The sequence below is a fragment of the Pimephales promelas genome, chromosome 5 (assembly GCF_988280905.1).
Source record: "Pimephales promelas chromosome 5, fPimPro1.hap1.1, whole genome shotgun sequence".
In the NCBI taxonomy this organism is placed as follows: domain Eukaryota; kingdom Metazoa; phylum Chordata; class Actinopteri; order Cypriniformes; family Leuciscidae; genus Pimephales; species Pimephales promelas.
Genome location: NC_142773.1, coordinates 16231926 through 16256073, shown reverse-complemented (window position 1 = coordinate 16256073; position 24148 = coordinate 16231926). Strand labels below are relative to the sequence as shown.

At 36.7% G+C, this 24148-nt stretch overlaps 2 protein-coding genes across 2 annotated transcripts; one reads left to right on the top strand and one right to left on the bottom strand.

Moving 5' to 3' along the window:
- Nucleotides 1-809: 809 nt before the first annotated feature.
- Nucleotides 810-6022, bottom strand: LOC120471390 (serine/threonine-protein kinase pim-2). Its single transcript, XM_039661204.2, has 7 exons — nt 5668-6022; nt 4735-4947; nt 4294-4439; nt 3789-4167; nt 3408-3584; nt 3201-3289; nt 810-3008 (listed from the first exon to the last, which is right to left on the bottom strand). Exons 1-7 carry the CDS (start codon nt 6020-6022, stop codon nt 2907-2909), a joined length of 1461 nt encoding a protein of 486 aa, XP_039517138.2. The 3' UTR covers nt 810-2906.
- Nucleotides 6023-9526: 3504 nt separating this feature from the next.
- Nucleotides 9527-24117, top strand: ccdc39 (coiled-coil domain 39 molecular ruler complex subunit). Its single transcript, XM_039661179.2, has 20 exons — nt 9527-9733; nt 9834-9953; nt 10067-10213; nt 11211-11369; nt 12615-12707; nt 12833-12961; nt 13131-13322; nt 14386-14489; nt 14593-14725; nt 16012-16206; nt 16321-16485; nt 17053-17190; nt 17841-18049; nt 18162-18285; nt 19558-19717; nt 20272-20378; nt 21756-21896; nt 22665-22844; nt 23294-23382; nt 23550-24117. The coding sequence occupies exons 1-20, from the start codon at nt 9641-9643 to the stop codon at nt 23716-23718; spliced, it is 2847 nt and encodes a 948-aa protein (XP_039517113.2). The 5' UTR covers nt 9527-9640; the 3' UTR covers nt 23719-24117.
- Nucleotides 24118-24148: the final 31 nt, after the last annotated feature.

Genomic DNA, 24148 nt, shown 5'->3' with positions numbered 1-24148 from the left:
CGACAGTACAATGAGAGTTGCACAGATGTGTGTTGGGAGTTGGGAACCAGTGAGAAAATACCCGGTACCCGGTAACTTTACCAGTAATAACAATATTAATTTAGTTAATAGTTAACGGTTCCTGAACGCTGTAACTAAAAGCTGTCAGGATCTGTCTACGTGACTAAATCAGCAATCAACACAGCCGCGTGTGATTTGTTTACATACGAGCTGCGGTAGGTCTATCTGTTGAGTATATACTATATAGCCTATACTATATATGTTGAGTGAGTGTCAAAATCAATGAATAAAAAGATTTTAAAAAATGTATGTTCTTAGAGTTATTATTATTACTTGAGAGAACTTAAATGTGTATTCTTGTGAAAGTGAAAGAACAATATTGTGAAATTCATGGGTTTTTTTCACCTTTCTATAAAGGTGAAGGAAAAAAACCCCCAGAAATTTCACAATATTGTTCTTTTTACCAGCCATTTTTGAGGCAAAATATGAGGCAAAAAAAAAAGGTGGCTGGTAAAAAGTCTCAGTGGCAGGTGAATTTTTAAATCCACCTGCCACAGTGGCCGGTGGGCGAAAAAGTTAATTTCAGGCCCTGGATGACAGTCACAGACCCTGACCCATAGCATTGTACATACCAGAATGAGTGTTATGCGTATGGGACGCCCTTATGACACAGCAGTTTTGACTCTCCAGACCTTTATACTTCCTCACGAGGTCCATCTACTTCAACATGCCCATTTTATTCTTCCTCTTAATCAAAAGATTCCTCAAAGAAAATTTTGTATTGTATGTGTAATAAATTCAGACTCAGATTATGTAAAAACATAAATTTTATTTGAAATTACTGCAAAATATTAACCCAAATGAGTTAAACTGGAATAATTAGCAAATGTAAAAAATGGTCAATAGACTGATAGAGAAGTTAACAAGACTGGCAAAAGAAAGGCAAAAGAGTTAAAATAATTTATTTTTACATTATGACTGTCTGCGATCTCCAAGGGGGTTATAACATGGAAAAGCACATCTTCTAATGGTAATTTCCCATTGAGGTAAGTTGTACCATATGCAAGTTGAAACATTTTGTTTAGGGTTGTATGTCTTCCATTTGAATTTGTTATTTATCAAATTTCATGTATATCAATATTTTATATATAGAGTTTCATAAAGGTATCTGCCACTATCAGGTAACCCAGCTTTATCTCCTCCCCAAAGTCAAATTTGGCGTTTGGACCTTGTCTGCAGGTGAATCACATGCAGATACTTTGAGCTTCAAATATTAAATGGAGGTCCTTATAGTGTAACTCTACTTTGAGAAGTCACTTACCTCGCATTACTTACCTGGTGAAACTGGTAAACAACATGACATCATGACTTTTGCGTAAACATACACGCCACTTTCAAGTCAAGTGGCGCGGTATCTATACGCATTTTAAGCTATCTGCGTGTATGTCTATGTCGTTAAATGTCTGAATGATCTCGCATGTATGTACACGCTGTTAAATGTCCGATCGAAACAAAGCAAAATGTAGATCTACATCTAGGGAGCGATATTTTTTTCCTAGGATGGTAGGGGAAGACTCATAAATGGCATTAACCCCAGTGACGCGTAGGTTTAGTGATGGGGTTGGGCTTGGTCATATATTTATACAGTAATGTAACGTTAAGTCAACGGCGTTCATAAACATGCTGAAAAGCAATTATGCGTGTTGATAGCCCGCCAAAAATGGAAATACGAATTGGCGTGTCATACATACGCCATTTCATTAGATCAGTCTGGGTAAAATGAGAGGCTTAATGTCTAGAACTGAAGCATAATAGGGAAATGTTTCCCTGATAAAACAAGACATTTTCAGAAACATTTTGTTTTTAATGTGGTAAACAGGTGTATATAGGAGTCAGGAACCTCCTTCCAGTAGTCCTGAAGTCCCCCCCACTGCCGAAAACCAGCAAGTGGAGCTGGAACTTCTTTGCCAACTGTGGCATGAACCTCTGCACCATAAGGAGGAAACTTTGTAGTCATGTCAGGAACCTCTGGGAAGCTTAACAACCTGAGCTTCTTTGACACGGAGCTCTAAAACTGTAGCAGGGACTGGAGTTGCAGCAGAATGAACCTTCACAGTGATTCTGTGGAGCCTCAGCAGGTTTTAGAGCAGCAGAGACGGGAAGCTTTATGGCTGTCTTCACTGAGAATTCTGGAGCATCTCTGACAGGATCTCTGGGCCCAAGGCAGCTGAGAAATGCGGGGTGGTAATAGTGCAGTGGATAAGACACATGCCTTTGGTGTGAGAGACCCGGGTTCGAATCCACTGTGAGACACCAATGTGTCCGCAAGACGCCAAAACTAAGCCAAGGCACCAGACGCAACCGAGGCCTGCCAGCCCCGCAAGACGCTTGGGCTGGAGAGATCGAGGGGCTAACTTAACTAAGTAAAACTAAACGAACTATTTACAATATACACACATCCCTAGGCAAGTACTTCCGCAAGACGCAAAAACTACCACCTCAAGCCAAGGTGCCAGACGCAACCGAGGCCTGCCAGCCCAGCAAGACGCTGAAGCTGGAGAGATGGAGGGGCTAACTTAACTAAGTAAAACTAAACGAACTATTTACAATATACACACATCCCTAGGCAAGTAGTTCTGCAAGACGCAAAAACTACCACCTCAAACCAAGGCGCCAGACGCAACCGAGGCCTGCCAGCCCAGCAAGACGCTGAAGCTGGAGAGATGGAGGGGCTAACTTAACTAAGTAAAACTAAACGAACTATATACAATATACACACATCCCTAGGCAAGTAGTTCCGCAAGACGCAAAAACTACCACCTCAAGCCAAGGTGCCAGACGCAACCGAGGCCTGCCAGCCCCGCAAGACGCTGAGGCTGGAGAGATGGAGGCAGAACCGCAAGACGCTAAAACCACCTCAAGCCAAGGCGCCAGGCGCAACCAAGGCCTGCCAGCCCCGCAAGACGCTGAGGCTGGAGAGATCCATCTCTCCGTCTCTCCTCGATGACCTGAAACACAATTAGAAAACATTTTTCATAAGGTATAAAAATACATCTGTTCCATGTATAAGGATTGAGTTACAGCAGGTACTGAATGGTAATGTAAAGAAGCTGATGTCCATATTCAGATAAAAAGCCCCAAAATGGGCCAATATAAATATATATCTTCAAAATCATTTTAGCTTGTTTTAGACTCTGTACCTTGAACCAGTCATGGAAGAGCATCTCATCCAAATGGAGTCTCTGCTTTGGGTCGCTCTTCAGGCAACCTTGGATAAAGCGACAGCATTCTGTGCAGAAAGATTGAGAGTTGTCTAATTATTTCCTTCAACTTTACACTTGCTCTCTGAGCTGTAAAAATGGGAAAGATTCTTGCATTATCCAAAAGAACATCTTTTTTGCACTAACCATTTGAGAAGCCCGACTGGAACCAGACATCACGGTCCATCAAAACGAAATCTCTGCTGTCTGGGAAACGGCAACTGATCATGGCAAACAGCAGGACCCCCAGCGACCACACCGTTGCCTGCTTCCCAAAGTACTCGCCCTTCTTGAAGAACTCTGGGGGGCAATAGACTGCCGTGCCTGGAGATAAGAGTTTGTCACATGTGTAAGCTAGCTTTTTTTTAATTTATTTTAGTCAACAAAAATAATATTAATATTGACCATTCCTTGAGAGTTTTGTAAGTGTATTGTTAATATCTCACTGTGTGATGTCTGATTAAGACATAGCATAACTGGTCACTAGAGTTTAAATCCTAAAATATATGTTTTAAAGATAACACATACCAGCATAGTTTTCGTAGGATGAGCATTTCATGATGTCTCCGCAGCCAAAATCAATCAATTTAACCACCAGGGTCTTTGTGTTGACTAGGAGGTTCTGCATTTTGATGTCCCGATGCAGAACACCCCTAGAGCAGCACAGGGCAGCAGCCACGATCACCTGCCGCATGAAATGACGAGCCAGTTTCTCACTGAAGCGGCCTCTGGAACGCAGCCAAAAGCCGTGCATGTCCATGCAGGGAGAGGGTCTTTCTAAGACCATAGTGTACTGGTCGAGATGGTCCTGCCAGTCCAGCAACTTTATTATGTGGCGACAGCATGGGCCTTGATTGGCCATTACTGTCAGGGCCACCTCAAGTGGAACTGGTCTGGGATGGTCAGGCTAGAAGAATGACAGTTTTTATTATTATTTGATATAGGAATGGTTTCTCTGTCTATCTATTTTTACTCTGTGATTTACATTAAAATGTTATAAATTGCAAACATATAGAGAGCACAGTCTACGTACAAGGCTGATGTATGGCTCTTTCCCTGTCTTCGCTGTGAATTTCACAGCAACCATGAGGCCGTCCTTGCAACGGGTCCCTTCAAAGACAGAGCCAAATGATCCTTCCCCCAATTTCTTGCCAATGGCATATTTCCAGCAAATGTGATCTATTAAAACAGAATTATTTTTATTTGTTTACTGTTTAATAAAGACATTTTTGATTAAATGTTCATCTGGAAATATATTTGTAATACCGGTATTTGTACTTTTAAAAATTCATTTGTCACATTACTATTTAAGTGAAATACAAAAAAAAAAAACCTTACAGTGGAAATGGCATCATTATTTAAAGCATATGATTTCCTTTATACATATTAGCCTAACTTTCAGAAAGAGTATGTAAGTGTGTGTGTGTGTGTGTGTCATATTTTATGTCAGAGCGTAAACTGGCAGTAAACTCACCCTCTGCCCTCACGATCTTGTCACAGTCCAGCTGTCTCAGCAGATGTGATCCAGTGTCACCTGATGATGAACTGGCTGGACTTGGATCTTGAGGCTTGACGTCCACCACTTGCTGGTTTTTGGCAGTGGAGGGGACTTCAGGACTACTGGAAGAAGGTGCCTGATGATCATTATCCTCTACAGAACAGATGATGTCCTGTAAAGAAGTCTGATCTAAAGAGAGGAATATCAACCATAAGCTTGTTTTAAATCATATCATCCGTCACTTCTTGAAACTATATTATAGACGCTTTCAGCAGTGACAACATAAACAAACGGTACTGCGCATGTGCATTCATCTGGCCCAAACTTAAGAGAGAGAGAGAGAGAGAGAGAGAGAGAGAGAGAGAGAGAGAGAGAGAGAGAGAGAGAGAGAGAGAGAGAGAGAGAGAGATGCGCTGCACGCAACTCTCCAGTCAATTACGACTGACTTTCCCCATCTTAAATTGTTAAAAACATGGAAATCATCAATATGTGGCGGTCAGCGCTGATAATGTGGTGGGCTGCCACTATTAAATGGAAACACTGTACCGGTTATCACTATCAGATAAACATACGCTGTTTACCGCCGTCTCCCTCATAGGAAACCTTGACATTTTTATCTTTAAAAAGTGCGTTTGCTCCCAAGTTCAGGTTGCACTCCACAGCTCAACAACCTGCTCATCACCTTAACTTTCACTGCATTTGTAGTCAATGCCATATAAACCAGTAAACACTAATAAACAAACAGAACGGAAGTTAACTTTGGGCCAGCTCATCACCATGGCAACGCGTCTGATGAAAGCGCCAAACATTCATCATATCGTGGAATAAAGTAATGTATCTGCCTTTTCATAATGTGTAATGTGGGTTTTTTATATTGTGTGTAAATAATTAAGAAAGTTTGTCATTTACCATCAGTACACCTCCTGGATGGGGCTTCATCAGTGTCCTGGTCCACCTCACACTGCTCCACCTGCTCATCCTGAGCTTTGGTGGACTTGGGGCGAGAGGAAAAAAAGAAAACAGAGGAAAACCTCCGAAATGCCCTCTTTTTCTGCCTGTTTTTCTTTGGTTTCTCTGTTCCTTTCTGCTTTCTCTCTTGCCCGCCTCCCTCATCGATGCCCACACCCACAGGCGTCTCGTCAGGCCGAGGATGCAGCTCCGCCTTGTGGTCGGTGGGTGTCAGTGTTGGGGGATTTATCCCGCGCACACACTCACCTCCTCCTCCTTCCTCAACTCCCACTCTACGAAATTGTCGCTGTCCCATAATGAACTCGACAAAAAAAAAAGCTATCAACAACTGCAAAAACACCGATTGCTGTCTGTACTCCTTACTCGCTACAAAGTGAGAAAATGAGTTTACGCTTTCATAAGATGCGTTGCCATGGTGATGAGCTGGCCCAAAGTTACAGATTTTCTCAATTGTTTACACACAAATTCTGGTACTTGAGACACAATGACCACAACATGTAACTCATTCACCAACCCCCTGAGCCAATCCTACTGAACTACAAGCACAATTCCTGCTTTACACTCAAATTGCAGTTCTAAAACACACTTTTTTCAAAACACTACACACAAATTCTCTGCATTTGGCACAATTTCCATGCAGAAAATCTCTTGTTTTCACAAAGAAAACACATTGCCATTCAAATATTCACACTGACTCGTCACATGGGCAAACACTTCACACAATTTTACAATTAGCAATCAGAGCTTTAGCATAAAATACCAAAACCGAAGAGAGGATGCAGCATATATATTCTTTTTTTTTTTACTGTAACAGCATACACATTTTTTTCTGTTGTTTTTTTATGTAGACCACTCTATTGTGTTGGTTGGGGTGTATGAAATGTGTGATCTCCCATTGTTTTAGTGGGAAAAATAAAATATATTGTTACCGTGTATTTGTGTGTTCTGGGTATAAAAACAATATTCTCAAATATTTACAACACACTTATGTATGTAATGTCTGTGGAACACTGAACCCAAGGCCCAAGTCATTATGATGAATGGAGAAGAAGTGTTTTCCATTGATCATAGTGTTTTACATTGAGCACATCAGTGTTCATCTGGTTCTTGTAAATGTCTATTCATATAATGGTTTGTGTGTCATTTGAAAACAAAATAACATTTTGAGAAGAAATAAAAAATTTTTGAATGTAAAGTTTCATTTTGCACTATGGGTTTTGCCGATTGTGTCTGTTTTTAGATTTGTGTGTAGAGTTCTGAGAGTATGAGGCATACTTGCATGAAATGTGTGTAAACAATCGAGAAAAACTGTATAGTAACAATTGTAAAGGAGGATAATTGTTTTTATTTTTCTGCAATATAAACTGTGCAAAAGAAAGTAATGACACGTATTGATCCATCAATAAGGAAACATTGATGCATATAATATCTTTGAGAAATACAGTAAAATTCCATTTTACTGTAAAACAATACTGTGACAATGTAATTGTTCATCAGTTAAACAGTAACTGTTCCTATGTTTCCATCCACATATTTTAACATGAATAAAGTGAAATCGAATGAAAATGCATTATGGAAACAGTAAAATTCGATTGAATTTCATGAATATCGACTCAAATGAAATCGATCATTTTGATTTCGAAATCGTTCGGTCTGGATTTTATCTTGATCGAAATACGGTTAATGCGATAAATGCTGATGGAAACGTTATTATGGCGCAATCCATTTGGTGGAAAAACTTTGTTCGCAAATGCGTGCTTGAATGTTGAGCGATTCAGAGCGAAAAAGAATGGAAACACCGTAAAATGTCTCAAACCAAATCGATACACCAATTTGATCGCAAAACAGCAGGTGACGTCATTACGCACGCAGGTTTTTATTCGGTTTAAAGCCGTTGGATGGAAACACACTTTCACCAGCTTTATTTGCATGAGGTTTTTTTTAATCGAACTTTAATCGATAACTCGATTGACAAGTGTATGAGAACTTGGCTTCTGACATGAAAATAAAATCCATTGCATAAGTAAAAATGAAATTTCCAATTCCCTTAGAGCCTTCTTTTCATGATATCTGTTTGAAATAATGATACATGAATGGAACAACAGAGAAATTAATGAGTACTCAATTATGAACTCATGACTGTGTTTTCCCAACAAATGTAGCCATTTGTCAATTTCTTATAAAACACAATATAGATTATTACTCTGTAATAACAAGCTTATTTTGTTGAACCTGAACCTCACACAGGTCTATTCTGATACTGAATAATAAGCTGTCATTCAGTCACTCAGCAAGATCCCTGAATTATTTTAAGATGTAGGCTATATAAAGTATATGGAAACATTCAGTTTGTTTTACTTTCTCAGTCGTTCTCTTAGGATCCTTTGAAATTTGCTCCCTATACTGGCTGGTCCCCTCTTTAGCACTCATCTCTCCCTCAGTTTTTTTTTTTTTTTTTTTTTTGTTCTAAAAAAGTTAAATAGCATTATAAGCAGTAGCACTGTATGAACTTTATATTTGTTTATAGTTGTTACATTATACATTATAGTTGTTTTAGTAACACTTCAGAACATTTTATGTAGTCTCCAAAGAACGGCAATTAACATTCAAATTTAAGTCATTATTGAATTTAAAATGATCAAAACTGGTCAAAAAAGATTGAAAAGAATGTTAACAAACTTTATCTATTTGTTTTAATAGCTTCATAAGGAGGTCTTGTCCTATTGTGTGACATCTGTGTCCTGGCCGAAGGACATTTCCTGTCACACCAAAGGACATTTGAGCTTTTGTGGCATGTTAATAACTAGGCTAATGCTAGCTGAACTGTCATTAGTAATTTGCATGATACATTTGCATAATATTACATAGTCCTGCTGTTAAAAATACAAATTTGAATCAAAAAAATTAAATTTAGGCGTGTAACACCAAAGGACAAAAAAAAAAAAAAAAAAAAAAAAAAAAAAAAAAAAACCTTAACAACGCAGTGGTCTGAAAACATAGTTAAATATTTGATAAATTCTGAGAGAAATACTTACTATGTGCACACTGCTCATGAGCTTCATAGCGGTCTTCAGTCACATGACCTTGAATGGGGTCTTTCTGATACAGTAAAAAAACAAATTCATGTAAAACAAGAAAATGCTTAACTATTTACAATATTCTAAATGAAGAAAATGTGAAATAAATTATTTTTATCTTCTGTGACAGTGAAAAAGCCACGTCACATCAACTATCACACACACACACACACACGCACACGCACGCGCACGCGCGCACACACACACACACACACACACACACACACACACACACACACACACACACATATATATATATATATATATATATATATATATATATATATATATATATATATATATATATATATATATATATATATATATATATATATATATATATTTAAGGTATTTCCACCCATAAGTTTCCTTTGGTGGTAGCTTGTCTTTTCCAGAATCCATTTGAGTTTGTAAATTATCATTTCATATTGATGGCTGTATTTTGTTGTCCATTGTGTATATTGATTGAAAGAATCAATTAATTTGACCAAGTTGTGGTGTTTGATGGAAATATTTGCTTGTATGTTTTTAATGTTTTGTGAGTGTTAGAGCATTTTGCTAACAAAATGAGTCATTTTGGCCATTGAGCTTTAGTTTTATGTGTTAACTGTTTTGAAAATGTGATGTGGGCAAATGTATCGAGAAAAACTGTAATTCTGCTGTACTTCTCGATAGAGGAGCGTTTGGCGACACCTGTAGGTTGAATGCGGCACATCTTAGCGTTGTTGCTATGAAACGACTGTTGTGAACACAACGATAAGCCAATGCGTTTGTAAACGTCTGATAAAGCCTTTTTACGTGTGTTTTGTTACTGAACGTCTCTGAAACAGAGCAAAATGTCTAACGATCTCTTGTTAGCAGAAGTTGGTTGGGACGCGGGTTTCGCCCTCCCTGTAGCAAATGCAGAGAATAAAGCATTACAGGAGGAGGTGAGTAATAAGTGTATGCTAAATAACGTGTCTGAAAAAACGATTTTAAGAGGTGTGTGTACCTAAATTTCGTTTTCTTAATTTATTCTTCTCTCTACAGCTTCAAATGAAACAAAAGGAGAAATTAAATATCGAGAACAAACTGAATAAATGCAAAGATGTTATAAATGCTTTGACTGAACATCTCAAAAATCTAAACCAAGAGCTTTCTCACACTCAGGTAACTTATGAGATAATGGCAGTAGTGGAAGTTGATTCTTCCTGTATTTTCTGGTTTTGAACTAAGGCTAAATGTGTAATGCTTGAACGGGATTGTTCGCATGATGTGTTTAGGCTTTGTGCAAAGCCAGAGAGAAGGAGACTCAATCTGAGGAGCATTTGAGAGCGCTGGCGGAGAGAGAGACAGGCCGCTTGAAGCAGGAGATCACTGAGCTGGAGAATCAACTGAAAACACTGAATGAGAAGAAGAACGCACAAGAGGTTACGGCCGATCCACAACCTCATCCATATTGCATGACCTATGCTTATGCATAAACAGTCTCAAAGCAACCATAAACAAACTCATTCATTGGTGTCTCACAAACTACAAATGTATAGACCTTATTCAGAGCAGCGCCATGACAGGTATGAAAGTGATGCTGTGAGGGATAGACTTACCTTGTTTCCAATGGCATCCGCTGTAAAAAGCGGAATAAAGCTCCTAGATTACTTACAAATTTCCACAGCTTACATTGTCGGGAGTTTTTTGTCAACTGACATTTCTTGGAAAGATATTTTTCCAGTGTTTCATGAGCGGAACAATCCGAAAACACATTAAATAACAGTACAGCCCATTGAAGAGATGCAAGTCTATCCCTCAGCCTCACTTTCATTCTCATTAAAAATCAAAGATGGCGCTGCCGCGAATAATGCCTATAAACACGTTTACACAAACTACAGTTCAAAAGTCTGGGGTCATTAAGATTTTTTTAAAAAAAGAAAGTAATCCAACAAGCACCCATTAAATTCATCAAAAGTGACACATTTATAAGGTTATAAGATGTTTTATGCTCTTTTGAGCTTTCTGTTCATCAAAGATCCAGAAAAAAAGTTTTCCCTAAAATACTAAAGGTAGGGTAGGCAATTTTCAAAGAGGCAAGCAATAGCGAGCTAGCTTTGAAGCTAGCATAAGCTAGTATATACATATATATTTAGACCACTTAATTTAGTGATTGCAGTCAGGATGTGACAACACTTTCAACCAGCATAACAACAAATGTGTTTAAAAACTAATCTCCTACCCCTTTAAACAGCACAACTGTTTTTAACTTTGATGATAGTCAGAAATGTTTCCTGAGCTGAAAACCAGCCAATGAAAATGATTTCTGAAGGACAAGAAAGAAAGGAGTAATGATGCTGAACATTCATAAATGCAGCTATCAGAAACTGAACTTTTTAAATACTAAAATCTTTTTAAATACTGCCAATATTTGCACAGAACAACATCTTTAAAGCCACTCAGAAGCTTGAGGAACTGAAGAGTCAGCTGAACTGGGACCAGCAGACCCTGGAGGCCTGGCTGCAGGAATCAGCACACAAGGATGAAGACTTCATGGCCATCATCAAGTACGCCAAGCAAGATGAAAGCAGGATTCGAGTGAGTTTGTAGTTCCAGCTGTTTGAGTTGGGTCACTTTGAAAGCCAATACTGAACTGTCATAAGGAAAATGTAAAAGGTTGGCTTGCACAAAGTGTCACTGCTTTATTCACTTCAAGCAGATATAACATAATGCTTTAAAGGGTTGAATGCATTTGCAGCTCTCAACTGTTAAACCAAAAGTGTGAGACTGCCAACTAACACAAAGTGCCTAGGTGAATCTCACAAGTCCTGCCAAGAACATGTTTGTATCATATCTCACGCTTAACGAACAAGTGAGCACAGTTGATTGACCATTGCCAAGGACCAGATGATCTTTAATTTGTACACTACGATAGTTATAATTTAAGGGAAAATGTGCTTAATTGTAAAAGTTAATATTGTCACAATAAGCTTTAGTTGTAATGTATTTAATTTCAAATATTTAATTAAAATAAATTAAAATTGCTATCATTAATTGTATAGAATCTATAAGCATTATTTTAGTATCATTGATTAATCGCGATTAATCGCATCCAAAATAAAAGTTTGTGTTTACATAATATATGTGGGTGCACTGTGTATAATTATTTTGTATTATATAAATACACACACATGCATTTATATTTACAGTAAGAAAAAAAAAATTATTTATGTATATAATATAAATTAAATTATATATATACAGTATATACATGAAAATATTTCTTAAATATATACAAGCATGTGTGTGTATTTATATATATACAAAATAGTTATACACAGTCCACCCACATATATTATGTAAACACAAACTTTTATTTTGGATGTGATTAATCGTTTGCCAGCCCTAGTATTTGTTAATATTTAAAATCACATTCTCTTGTCTTTTTGACACTTTTCTTAGTTTTTATTTTAAAAAAAAATATGTCTATATTTAGTTTTATTAAGTTTTATTTTTGAATTTTTGTTAATTTAGTTACTTTATTTTAGTACTTCAACTTAAAATAAATGAAAATGATAAATGTTGCCTTGGCAACTAGCTTAAATAAAATGTGTTTTTTATAAATATATTTAATTTATTTTATTTTAGTTCATTTTAATGTTTATGGTTTAATTTAATGACACTAATATCATATTTTAATTTGAATATTATCACAATTCGACATTTTTCAAGAGATTTACTCACTTGTATGGCAAGTATTTTAGAAATTCTTGAAAAGCAGTATGCAGAATAGAATACCTGCCAAGTCTTGGTTGATATAATATCTGCTGTCTTTTGAATCAGGAGCTGACACTGAACATTGAGAAGTTGACTCTTGACGCCAACCAGAAGAGAAAGACCTTGAACAGTGAAATCACTGAGTCGGTTACAGCACAGGTGACGGATATTACTCTGTGCTCCCTCACATTTCTTAGTCGTCTGAGGACATTTTTATGCTTTGAGCATGCCATCATTCTTATAGGCTTTGGTCTTTGCAAATGCACTTGTATTTTGGGATCCAGATCGCTTTGGACAAGACATCCGAGAGCTTTCGTCAGGCTCACGCTGAGAGACAAGAGATAATCGACCAGTGGGAGAACACCATTGAACAAATAAGGAAAAGAGACCAGGAGATACAGCAGTGTGCCATGGTAACCTGAAGATGGCGCTATTTTAATACTAAGACGTCATTAAATGCACAGCGTTTCTATAGATGCAAACATATACATTGCAATTTTCTTAATAATTAATAACTATATCTACCATTTAATTCTGAAAATGGTTTATCCAACTTTGATTGTAAATTACTCGATCTTCTAGCTGCAAGCGGAGGTGAACCAAACGATAAGAGAGAAGAATGATTTGGTCAAGGAGAGGAAGGACTTCATGGAGCGTGAGATAGAGAACAATAAAGAGCTGGAGAGGAATATAGGCACGGCTGAACGTCAGGCGCTTCGACTCAGACAGAATCTCCAGGAAGAGGAGAGGAACGATAGACGTCTGCAGGATGAGGTGAGTCCACGACAGCTTACCATCATTGGGGTGCTTCTCGCTTCTTCACTCCTCTGTCCTCAAACCTGTGAGGCCGATCAAAGTCCACCATGATAAAAGGCGCATGAATGGTTAGGATCCACCGTGAGGTGGAAAGGATCTAGTACTGTGGATCTCACGACTAGAGGGCCTTAGCAAAATTCCAGAGGGGCTTCAAGATTACTTAAAATGATTTAAAACAAGAAAAAAGTCCCCCCAAAAATAAAAATCCATAATTTACTCACCCTCAAGTTCTTCTAAACCTGTTTGAGTTTTTTTAGAGAAGATAGTTGGTAACCAGACATTTTCTGGTCCCCATTGACTTCCATAGTTATTTTTTAAGGCAATGGGGTCCAGCAGCTTTTGATTACCCATATTCTTCAAAAATATCTTCTTTTGTGTTCAGAAGAAAGAATCCCATACAGGTTTAGAACAACCTTAAAGGGATACTCCACTTTTTTTAGAAATAGACTAATTTTACAACTCCCCCAGAGTTAAACAGTTGGGTTTTACCATTTTCGAATCCATTCAGACGATTTTCTGATATTTAGAAGAATATCAGTATCAGACAGTTTCTGGTCCCATTGACTTCCATAGTGAGACCAGAAACTGTCTGGTAACTGATATTCTTCTAAATATCAGAAAATCGTCTGAATACATTCGAAAACGGTAAAACCCAATTGTTTAACTCTGGGGGAGTTGTAAAATGAGCCTATTTCCAAAAAAGTGGAGTATCCCTTTACGGCTAAGGGTGAATCATTTTCAACTATCAATTTAAAGTCAAAAATGTTGAGATCCACTGTTATAGTCCCATCATACTAAGGCTGTTTTGGTACCTTAACAAAATATTTATTTTTGTTTTTCAAAAACATTGGATTGCTAAGTTTATACGACAGTAGATTAATATGGTTATCATGGACATTAGCTATACCATGGTACCATGGTATTATACCATTACTGTACTATGGTACAGCTGCAGTACGTCTTTGTAAGGATAGGGATTTTTTCCTGTTAATCAAATGCTAATGTGGCGTTTTGCTCTCAGGTGGAGGTTCTGAAGGGAACTTTAGAACGAACAGTCACAGATGTGGAGACCACCAGATCTCAGCTAACCAGCATGAAAAAGAACATTCAGAACGAAACAGCAAAGTGATGCTTTTTCTTCTCTCAGACGACTGCCCAGTCTTATAGTTCACAGCACATTCATAGCAAATATCCAATTCATTGTAGTGATATAGTTCTTTTGTTATAGGCTTGAAGAGGTAAAGCTGCATATTGCTGCTCTGAAGGAGAAGCTGCTGGTGGTGAAGGAGGCAGTGCTGGATGGTGAAGAGCAAGCAGCACAGATGGAGAAACTGCACAAAGAACAGGAACAGAATATTAAAGTGAGTTTGACTTCTCTGACTCTTTTTGACTTCACAGGCAATCTGGGCATCAGGCATCTTCTGTTTTGCAAATCAGATGGGGCTGGATGCCATTCTCTTGTGGCAGACAGAGCAATGTAGATAAGACAACAGGATAAACCAGAGGACAGGCAGAGATCAGGGCAGGCAGTAATAATCGTAATCCGTAAACAGTCCGAGTTCAGGCCAGGCAGATAACAATCGAAGAAGAGTCAAACTGTCCAAAACCAGAATCAGGGTATAACCACTCAGAAATGCTCACTGGGGCAAATCAAGACTTCGCACTGGTGTGGTGTGTGAAGGTGGCTTTTATGGGTGTGTGCAAATGCAGTGCAGGTGTGATTCGCAATCAGTCCCAGGTATGAGGCATGATGGGAATTTGAGTTTAAAGCCAATGATCAATATTCCGGGGAAGGCTCCCTCTGGTGGCGGAGAGGAGACAGAGCGGGAGCCTCCATTGTAACAATATATATATATATATATATATATATATACACACACACATTTTTTAGTATTAGTCTAGTTTCAGAAATGTTCAGAAATGTTAATACATGTATTGATCACTCAGTGTCCAGGAGGAGAATTATCTTACTGTAAAGTCCACAAAAGTATTATTTTAGTATCATTTATATACTATTATAGTTTTATTAATTTTTGAGTTAGCTTTCATTTTTAATTTTCATTTTATTTACTTATTTTGTCATTTTTTATTATTTTTAAAATATCTTTATTTAGGTTTAATTCATTTTTAGTTAAGTTTTGTTTAGTGAGCCTTTCATAATAGTTTATTAATTATTTCAATTATTATTCAATTATTAAAACTGTTTTTAATAGTTGTATAGTAACTATAGTAACCCTGGTCCACATTTTCGGAAAACTAAGACACGATTTACTGTTATTTAATACCTGATATTACAATTCTGTGCTATTTTGTCAGTTAGTTAATAAAACACTACAAACTAAAATGAAATTACAGCATTATAATGCACAGTATGGAAAATGGATATTCATTTAGATATGTACTAAAGATCACATTTAACCACTAGTGCTAATAAATTATTAGTGTTATTAAAATATCAACAAAGTGAGCGTTAAATGTAAAAGTACAATTGATTAATCCACAATTACATTTCCAATATCAACCCATACCTATATTATTTAAAATGATTATTTTTTAATGATTTTTTTAAGCCTGTTTGTGATTGACTTGTTAATGTAAGTTATTATCATGTGTCTGTACTTGGTTTAATAAAGCATTAATTGTGTAGGAGATCGATGCTCAGCTGCTCCGGCAGAGAGATCTCATGTTCAGGAAGAGTCAGGAGTTGCAAGGGCTGCGTGAAAAAGAGAAGAACATCACAGCTGAGATCGGCGCCACCCGGGCCACTCTCTCCAGCCTGGAAAGCAGACTCAGGAAACTGGACCAGACCTCTCTCAAACAGCAGACGATCATCTCCAACCAGGCAAGAGAACAAATAGATACTGTATCATCTAATTGAATCCGTCAGCATGCAAGCGGAGGGTTGTTTTCTAGAAGCTGACAGATGACTGGAGTGTCGTTCTTTTGTTTGGTCTAGGACTTTCAGATCCAGATGCTGGAGAGGAAGACTTTACACTTGCAGGGGAAGGTGAACACAAAGGAGAAGGAAGCTCTGGAGAAGAGGGCTTCTGATCTGGCTGAAGCTCTAGAGGAGAAGAAGAAGACGGCCGCCACACTCAACACACAGCTGAAGAAACTCCAGGTGAGAGTGTGTGTCTGTGCTGTTATATTGATTACTCAGAGCTCTGAAAGGCCATGAAATTATATATTATTTAAAGCTGATTAAACCTATTTTAGGAACATTAACATGTTTTTTGCATTGCACCTTTGTTTAACAATTGTCTAAATTCTTCACAATTTCTAATATTTTTATTACAATTTTATTAATTAATTCATTCATAATAATTAATTATTACTGATATATATATATATATATATATATATATATATATATATATATAAGTATGGGGTCAGTACTTTTTTTTTAGTGACATTATTTATGTCAATAAATTGCATTTAAAATACAGTATATTCAAATAGAAAACAGATATTATACAGATAACAATTTCACAATATTACAGTCTTTACAGCTTTTTTCATGAAAGAAAATGCATCCTTGTTAAGACTTATTCCAAAAACATTTTAAAAAATCGTACCAACCCAAAACTTGACCAGTAGCATATACTGTATATTCTTTTGATTTGGGGGTGGAACATGACCTGTTTTTGGACCTGTGTCTGTATGTTTTTAATGGTGCATATCTTCTCAGGATGATATCCGCTGCATTAAGAAAGACGCAGAGAAGAGCGAAGCAGAGAAGAGAGATCTGACGTCCAAGATCCAGGAGCTGGAACTCTTCTTCGACATCTCTGATAAAGAACAGAAAAAAATCAGGCTCAATAAACAGGTATTGATTGTCCATGACTGATAAATGTACCTGGTATCTGTACCAGCCCACAGTAATTCAAACACTCAACCATTATTAATTTCTCATTTTGCATTTTTCTTCAGTTAGAGTTACTAAGAGTTATGGGCCTGATAATATTTGTGACCGGGTACTCAAGACTTGAGCCCTGAATGCAAGTATGCAATGATTGTCCCAGTTCTGAAAGTTAGTTGTCCAAAGATATTAAATGACTTAAAGGGGTACTCCACTTTTTTTGGAAGTAGGCTCATTTTATCACTCCCCCAGAGTTAAACAATTGGGTTTTACCGTTTTCAAATGTATTCAGCCGATTTTTTGATATTTAGAAGAATATCAGTAACCAGACAGTTTCTGGTCTCATTGATTTCCATAGTATATATATAATATTTTCATACTATGGAAGTCAATGAGACCAGAAACTGTCAGGTCAGAAGTGACCGAGGACCATCATAGGGTTAACACATTTAATGAAATTTCCATCCAACAATTTCCTCCCTACCATCATGACTTACTCAACAGAGCAACTTATCAAATTTGAAGTACATTATTTTTCTATTGTGGATAACGTAATCTATCAAAGCATTTTTAAAATATCAGCAGTAACATGCGTGAACGCCGTCTTCTTCCATCAGGACAGTATGGTGGAGAAAGGTCTCCTGAAGATGGAGGTTCAGCGGCTGAGGGGCCTGCTGTATGACAGAGCAAATGGAGTGCTGACTCTGGAGAAGAGACGTCTACAGCTTCAAACGGCCATGAAAGAGAGAGAGGAGGAGATCTGTGTGTACCGAGAGATGCTCGTTAAACAGATCAAGCTCACAGAACAGGAGAGACAAGGGCTCAGGTATAAACACGCTAGCAATAAATGAATAACATGAGTTGATCTGCACTGATGTCATATGCAGTATTTGACTCAGCTTTTTCTGCACTCTGTTGGTTGTGACAAATGGCCTCAGTAATGCGGTGAACGAGAGAATGTTCAAAATTGACAAGATGAGGAAGAGGTATGAGATCCTGACTGTTTCCATGGCCGCACCAGAGGGAGAGGAGGATAAATCCCAGGCCTACTTCATCATAAAGGTATCATATAGCACTATTTTTAATAACATTGGTTATTTCTCCAGTTAGATGCACTGAGCACAAGGTGGAATCACAGGAAAATAAGTAAAATTATTTCATGCATCAGATTCCTAGAATGAAAAAGCTTAATTCATATGACATGCTGAAATATATGCCAATGTACCTGGGATGAAGACATTTCACACGCAACACTGGAGTCTGCCCAAGATTTGAGAACTCCTTCCTTCTTCAGTTCGGGGGTATCGCTTGTCAACAAATGCACGTGTGTTGTGTATTCACTAGTGTAACCATGACAGATTTTATGACAGTAGTAGAAGACAATACTGCTTCCCAAAGTTGTAGGGGGACCCTGAGAGCAAAATTTCAAAAGTAACATAATGCTGTTTTAATAAGATTTTGTAGAAATGCATACTTTTATTCAACAAGGAAGCATAAATATATCAAGTGACAACAAAGACATTTATAATGTTACAAATATTTCTATTTGAAATATATGTTGTTCTTTTGAATTCTATTTTCATCAAATAATCCTGAAAGAAACTGTATTGTGGTTTCTGTTATATTCTGTGAAATATTCCTTGAGTCTAAATTATTCATCATATTACAAAGATTTCTGAAGGATCATGTGAGACTGGAGTAATGATGCTGAAAATTCAGCTTTACTATCACATGAATAAATTACATTTTATAGGGTTAGTTCACCCAAAAATGAAAATTCTGTCAGTATTTACTATGTGTTTATTTGTTCTGCTGAACACAAAGGAAGATATTTGGAAGAATGTTTTAATCAGACAGATCTCATTCCCCATTGACTTCCATAGTAGGAAAAAATACATACTATGGTAGTCAATGGGGAATGAGATCTGTTTGATTAAAACATTCTTCCAAATATCTTCCTTTGTGTTCAGCAGAACAAATAAACACATAGAGGTTTGGAACAACATGAGAGTCAGTAAATACTGACAGAATTTTCATTTTTGGGTGAACTAACCCTTTAAAATACTTTCAAACGGGTTAGTTATTTTAAAGTATAATACTATTTCACAATATGACTGTTTTTACTGTATATTGTTCATTTGGTAAACACAAGATACTTCTTTCAAAAGCATTCAAATTAAATACGGTTTCATCAAAAACAAAGAAGTGTGGCTTGGGTTTTTGCATTCAAAGCATTCCCAACTCCTGACTGCTCCATATTTTTCTCTATATCTGATGAATATTACAACTCCATATATGCCACAATATCTAATAAACTCTGGACTTTTTCTGTAGGCAGCTCAAGAGAAAGAAGAACTCCAGAGACAGGGGGATGTTTTGGACGCCAAAATCCGCAAGTCAGAGAAAGAGATCCAAGCTTTGGAGAACACCCTGCAAGTTGTCAGCAACTCCAATACAACCTATCGCAAATCCTTGAACAAAGTCACTGAGTCCAGTAAGTATTTCTATGTTAAACTCCAAAACATAGTCATACTCTTACACTTTCACTTACGCCAGCTTTTTAAAACATTCTTCACCACTAATGTCACCATGTGATTCTAATTTTAAAGTGGTTTGTTAAGTTTGTTTGGTTCCCTGAAGTATGAGGAAAATAACAGCTGTAGCTATGCACAAGCAACACTGATATTAAAGGAGTAGTTCACTTTTCAAAAAACTTTTGCTGATAATTTATTCACCCCCATGTCATCCAAGATATCCATGTCTTTCTTTCTTCAGTTGAAAAGAAATCAAGGTTTTTGATGAAAACATTCCAGGATTTTTCTCCATATAATGGACTTCAATGGGAACCAAACGGTTCAAGGTCCAAAAGACAGTTTCAGTGCAAACTGCAAACTGTTCAAAGGGCTTTAAACGATTCCAGACTCCTTTAATGAACATATTATTAAATAAAATATTTTCCATACCATAAAAACAAGTTATGTAATGTTGCAGTGTACATAATCAAACATAATTTAGTTGTGACCTGAGCAGTGCACCATCTCGCTGTAGGTCCCGCACACCAGGAGAAACTCAAGCTGGAGGAGCAGAGACGAGCAGCCGAGGACAAATACAAATTTAAGAAACGGCAAATCCGAGAACTGCAGGAGGATGTTGAAGTAAATATGTGTTGACGTAAACATTTTTCAAGACAAAAACTAATTTGATATAAATATGCGAAGCATAATCTCTCATGATACAGACATATTTTTCTTAACAGTAGTTAAATTGATCTATTAGGCATCATGTAACTAAACAATTTTCATTTAATCAAAATTAGAAAGATTTGTTGTTGTTTTGTTTTAATTTTAAATGGGTCATTCCTTCAGTTAGTTTGGTGGAGCAGGTTTGTTGAAAAAAGTTAAAATTCAATGATCACTATGGAAAGCAACTACTTTTTTTGTTTGTTTTTTTACGAGAGAAGAGTAAATAAAGACAGCAATGGTAATAGAGTTTTCAGATGGAAGGATTAGCTTTCGTAAAGGATGCGCGGGCAATTATGGATTTCAGGGAACTCCGCAAGTGTGAAGAGCAGACCATATGTGGAGAGACATGGTAAATTAAAAAGGTCCTTAATATCCTGACATGTTCTGGCCTTTTTCAGTTTGTGCCTAAACAATTTACATAACATGTGACCCATTAAAAAAATGGCAATTCCCTTTAAGGACGTTGATCCCAGCATACTAGTGACCAGGAATGTTAGATTTTCCACACTGTAAAAAATATTGTTGGTTTAACTAAAAAATGAAGTAACCTGGTTGCCATTGAAATGGAAAAATTGAGTTAATACAATTAAGGAGATTGATTTAATCATCAGAAACTTAAAACATTATGTTATCTGAACTACATAAATTATTTAAGTTGATTTGATAAAAGAAAAAAAATGTTGTGATGATTACAAATCATGAAAATATTTTTCTTTACAGTGAGCTGGGTGGTGTCATTATTTACTGAAGCTGGTTATAGTTTCACATTGTTCTTGCTAATAGTATATTAACAGGGATGTGTAATAATATGTGTAACACAAACAATGGAAAAGGTGTTTCTGTGAAGAGTTATCAAAACTGTAAAGTGTTACGAGTTGATTCCAGCATATGCACTGTAAAGTAACCTGGTTGCCTTAAAATTTTAAGTTCATTGAAATGGAAAAAGTTGAAGGAGATTGATTTAATCATCAGAAACTCAAATTATTACAGGTATGTTATCTGAACTACGTAAATTATTTAAGTTGATTTGACAAAAGAAAAAAATGTTGTGATTACAAATCATGAAAAGATTTTTTTTTTTACAGTGTGGAAATACACAGTATTCAAAGTGTGTACTTTCACATTAATATTTAGGTTACTAGGTTACACAAAAGTTGTTTGAAAAACCTCATTCCCATTGGGTGTAACAAGTTTCTGTAAACATGTTCTGTAAAAGTAAAAACCTGTTAATTTGATAGGTCAGCTTGAATAAAATAAAATCATTGATGGCACATTTTTTTCACATTTCAGAGCATGTCCAGGACATTGGAGGGTCTTCTTCAAGAGGAAGCCGATCAGAAAGAGAGCATTGAGAGGAACCAAGCACATGTTCTCTCTCTCAACAAAGACATCCTCTCTCAGGAGGAGAAACTCAATAGAGCCGCCAAACAGGTCTGACATACGCCCTCTCATACCCTACAATTATCCAGCTCTATCTTTTCAGATTCATACAGAATCTCAAATGACTTTTCTTTAGTAATTAAGTTTCAAAGCAGCTTTGCAGTAGTAAACAGGAAAATAATAGAGAAAATACAATAGGCTATTAAATGGCAGGTTTCATCGTGATAACTTACTCAATACAGTTTGACAACATGCACGGCTAAGTAAAAAGTGTGACAACTAACTATATCAACTATATCGACATCTATCCTATACAAGATTCTGTCATGAAACTCATGGCTCAGGGCTGATGGGTCCTTTACCGGCAATCTCTGTTAGCATTTTATTTCATTTATATTATCAGCAGCCAATGAGCTCGCTGCTCAACCTTCAAATACTTAGTCAGCAGTTGTTAAAGCAGTTGCCGCACTCTTTCAGAAACCCTCCATCTTCCCCAGCTCCACCTGTATAGATCTGCTACGGGTAATTCATGTATGTTATATATGTGTATTAGCTGTAGCAAGTCTTGTACTAGAGCATAGCATATCTATTAACATATTAATATGATATGACCAAACATATTAACATTGTCATATGCATTACCATGTCAAACACCTTTTTTGTTTTTTTTTAGTTGTCATGACTAGAACATATTTATATGTAATGTATTATGTATATATGGCCAGTAATGACTGATTATACCCATATTATTGTGATTATCCAATATAAGACAGATAGAGCGAATGATCTCATAATCTCATCTTATTCTTGTCTCAACAGTGTGCCAAACATACGAGGGAAATTCGGTCTGCTAAGAAGACCAAAGAGAAGACGTTTGAGGAACGCGACATAGAGCTACGAGAACTTAGAGACTTCAATAAAAGCGTAAATAAGATGCTCCTAGAAGCCATCGAGGAGAATTCTGACCTGGCATCTATAGTACAGATGCGTTTTATGCAGGTACAGCTTGACTGGAAAAATGACCCATCATGATACATAAGCAACATTTAGTCATTGTAAATGTTCCATCTACACTACTGTTTAAAAGTTTGGGGTTGAACATTGAAAATAAAAATAAATGTTTCTTCAGAAACAAATCAGCATATTAGAATGATTTCTGAAGGATCATGTGACACTGAAGACTGAAAATTCAGGAATAAATGACCGTTTACCATACATTAAGAAATACAAATGTTATTTTGAATTTTAGTAATATGTCACAATATTACTTTTTTTCCCTGTTTTTTGATCAATAAATCCAGTGAGCATAAGAGACTTACCAAACCCAATTGTTTGAACAGTAGTGCATTTCTACAATGGGGTGAATTATCAGAGAAATTCTTTTGAGATTATTTAATTATTACTCATAAGCTATTAATGAACTGTAATGGGTGTGTTCCTTATTGCAGGCTGGTCTGACTCTGCCCTCTCCTGCTTCCACTCCATCCAGCCGTCTGAGCTCAAAGATCAACTCAGCCCGCAGTTCTGCTTCACATCGGTAAATCATGCTTTCAACTATTGCGATTTACTGTATATTCCACGTGTACAGTACGCCTGCTGCTATTACAGGACATTTATCCAATATCCAATCAAGTGTAACTGTTTATACAAGAAAAATATGCATGATGTGGCATGTTGTCTTATGTTGCCCCACATGCGTATCAGATCATCAAATCTATCGGCCTGCAGTAGTGCCAGAAGCCAATCTGTCCCGTCCACCCTAGTGAAGACCGTGGATCTGGGATTGGGCCTCTCTGTCACGTCCCCGCAAGGATCTCTGCCGTCCAGCGCTGCCAGCAGCAGCAGGAGCAGCAGCAAGTGCAAGAGCCCTTAGGCAGATCCACTGTGTCTGTCAACCAGGAAGTTATTGTTTTTCATTTTTCGTTTTCTTTATTCCAGTTTTAGCTCAAGGTTTAATTTATTCCATCCAATGTTATCTTTAAAATTACTTAGGCTATTTAAAATACACTTTTATCTGTGTGTGTTTGTGTTTTTTTTTTTTAGAAATTTGTTATTACTTCAGACTTTACTATTGTTGATTATACACTACCGGTCAAAAGTTTGAAGTAATTAAGACTTTTATGTTTTTTTTTTTTTTTAAAGAAATCTCTTATGATGTCTCTAATGATGCATTGATTTGATATTTATTATCAGTTTGATATCAGTAAAAACGGCTTTCACTTGTTGTGAAATATAATTACAATTTTAAAGAACTGTTTAATACTTTAATATATATATATATATATATATATATATATATATAT

Excerpts from the sequence above, each read along its gene's own strand:
- LOC120471390 (XM_039661204.2), bottom strand. The coding sequence starts at position 6,022 with ATGGGACAGCGACAATTTCGTAGAGTGGGAGTTGAGGAAGGAGGAGGA. Across the intron at positions 4,948-5,667 it reads ATCCAGGAGGTGTACTGATG|ATCAGACTTCTTTACAGGAC; the intron begins GTAAATGACAAA and ends TCCTCTCTTTAG. Across the intron at positions 3,009-3,200 it reads TCTTCCATGACTGGTTCAAG|GTCATCGAGGAGAGACGGAG; the intron begins GTACAGAGTCTA and ends ATTGTGTTTCAG.
- ccdc39 (XM_039661179.2), top strand. The coding sequence starts at position 9,641 with ATGTCTAACGATCTCTTGTTAGCAGAAGTTGGTTGGGACGCGGGTTTC. Across the intron at positions 11,370-12,614 it reads AAGATGAAAGCAGGATTCGA|GAGCTGACACTGAACATTGA; the intron begins GTGAGTTTGTAG and ends CTTTTGAATCAG. Across the intron at positions 13,323-14,385 it reads ATAGACGTCTGCAGGATGAG|GTGGAGGTTCTGAAGGGAAC; the intron begins GTGAGTCCACGA and ends TTTTGCTCTCAG.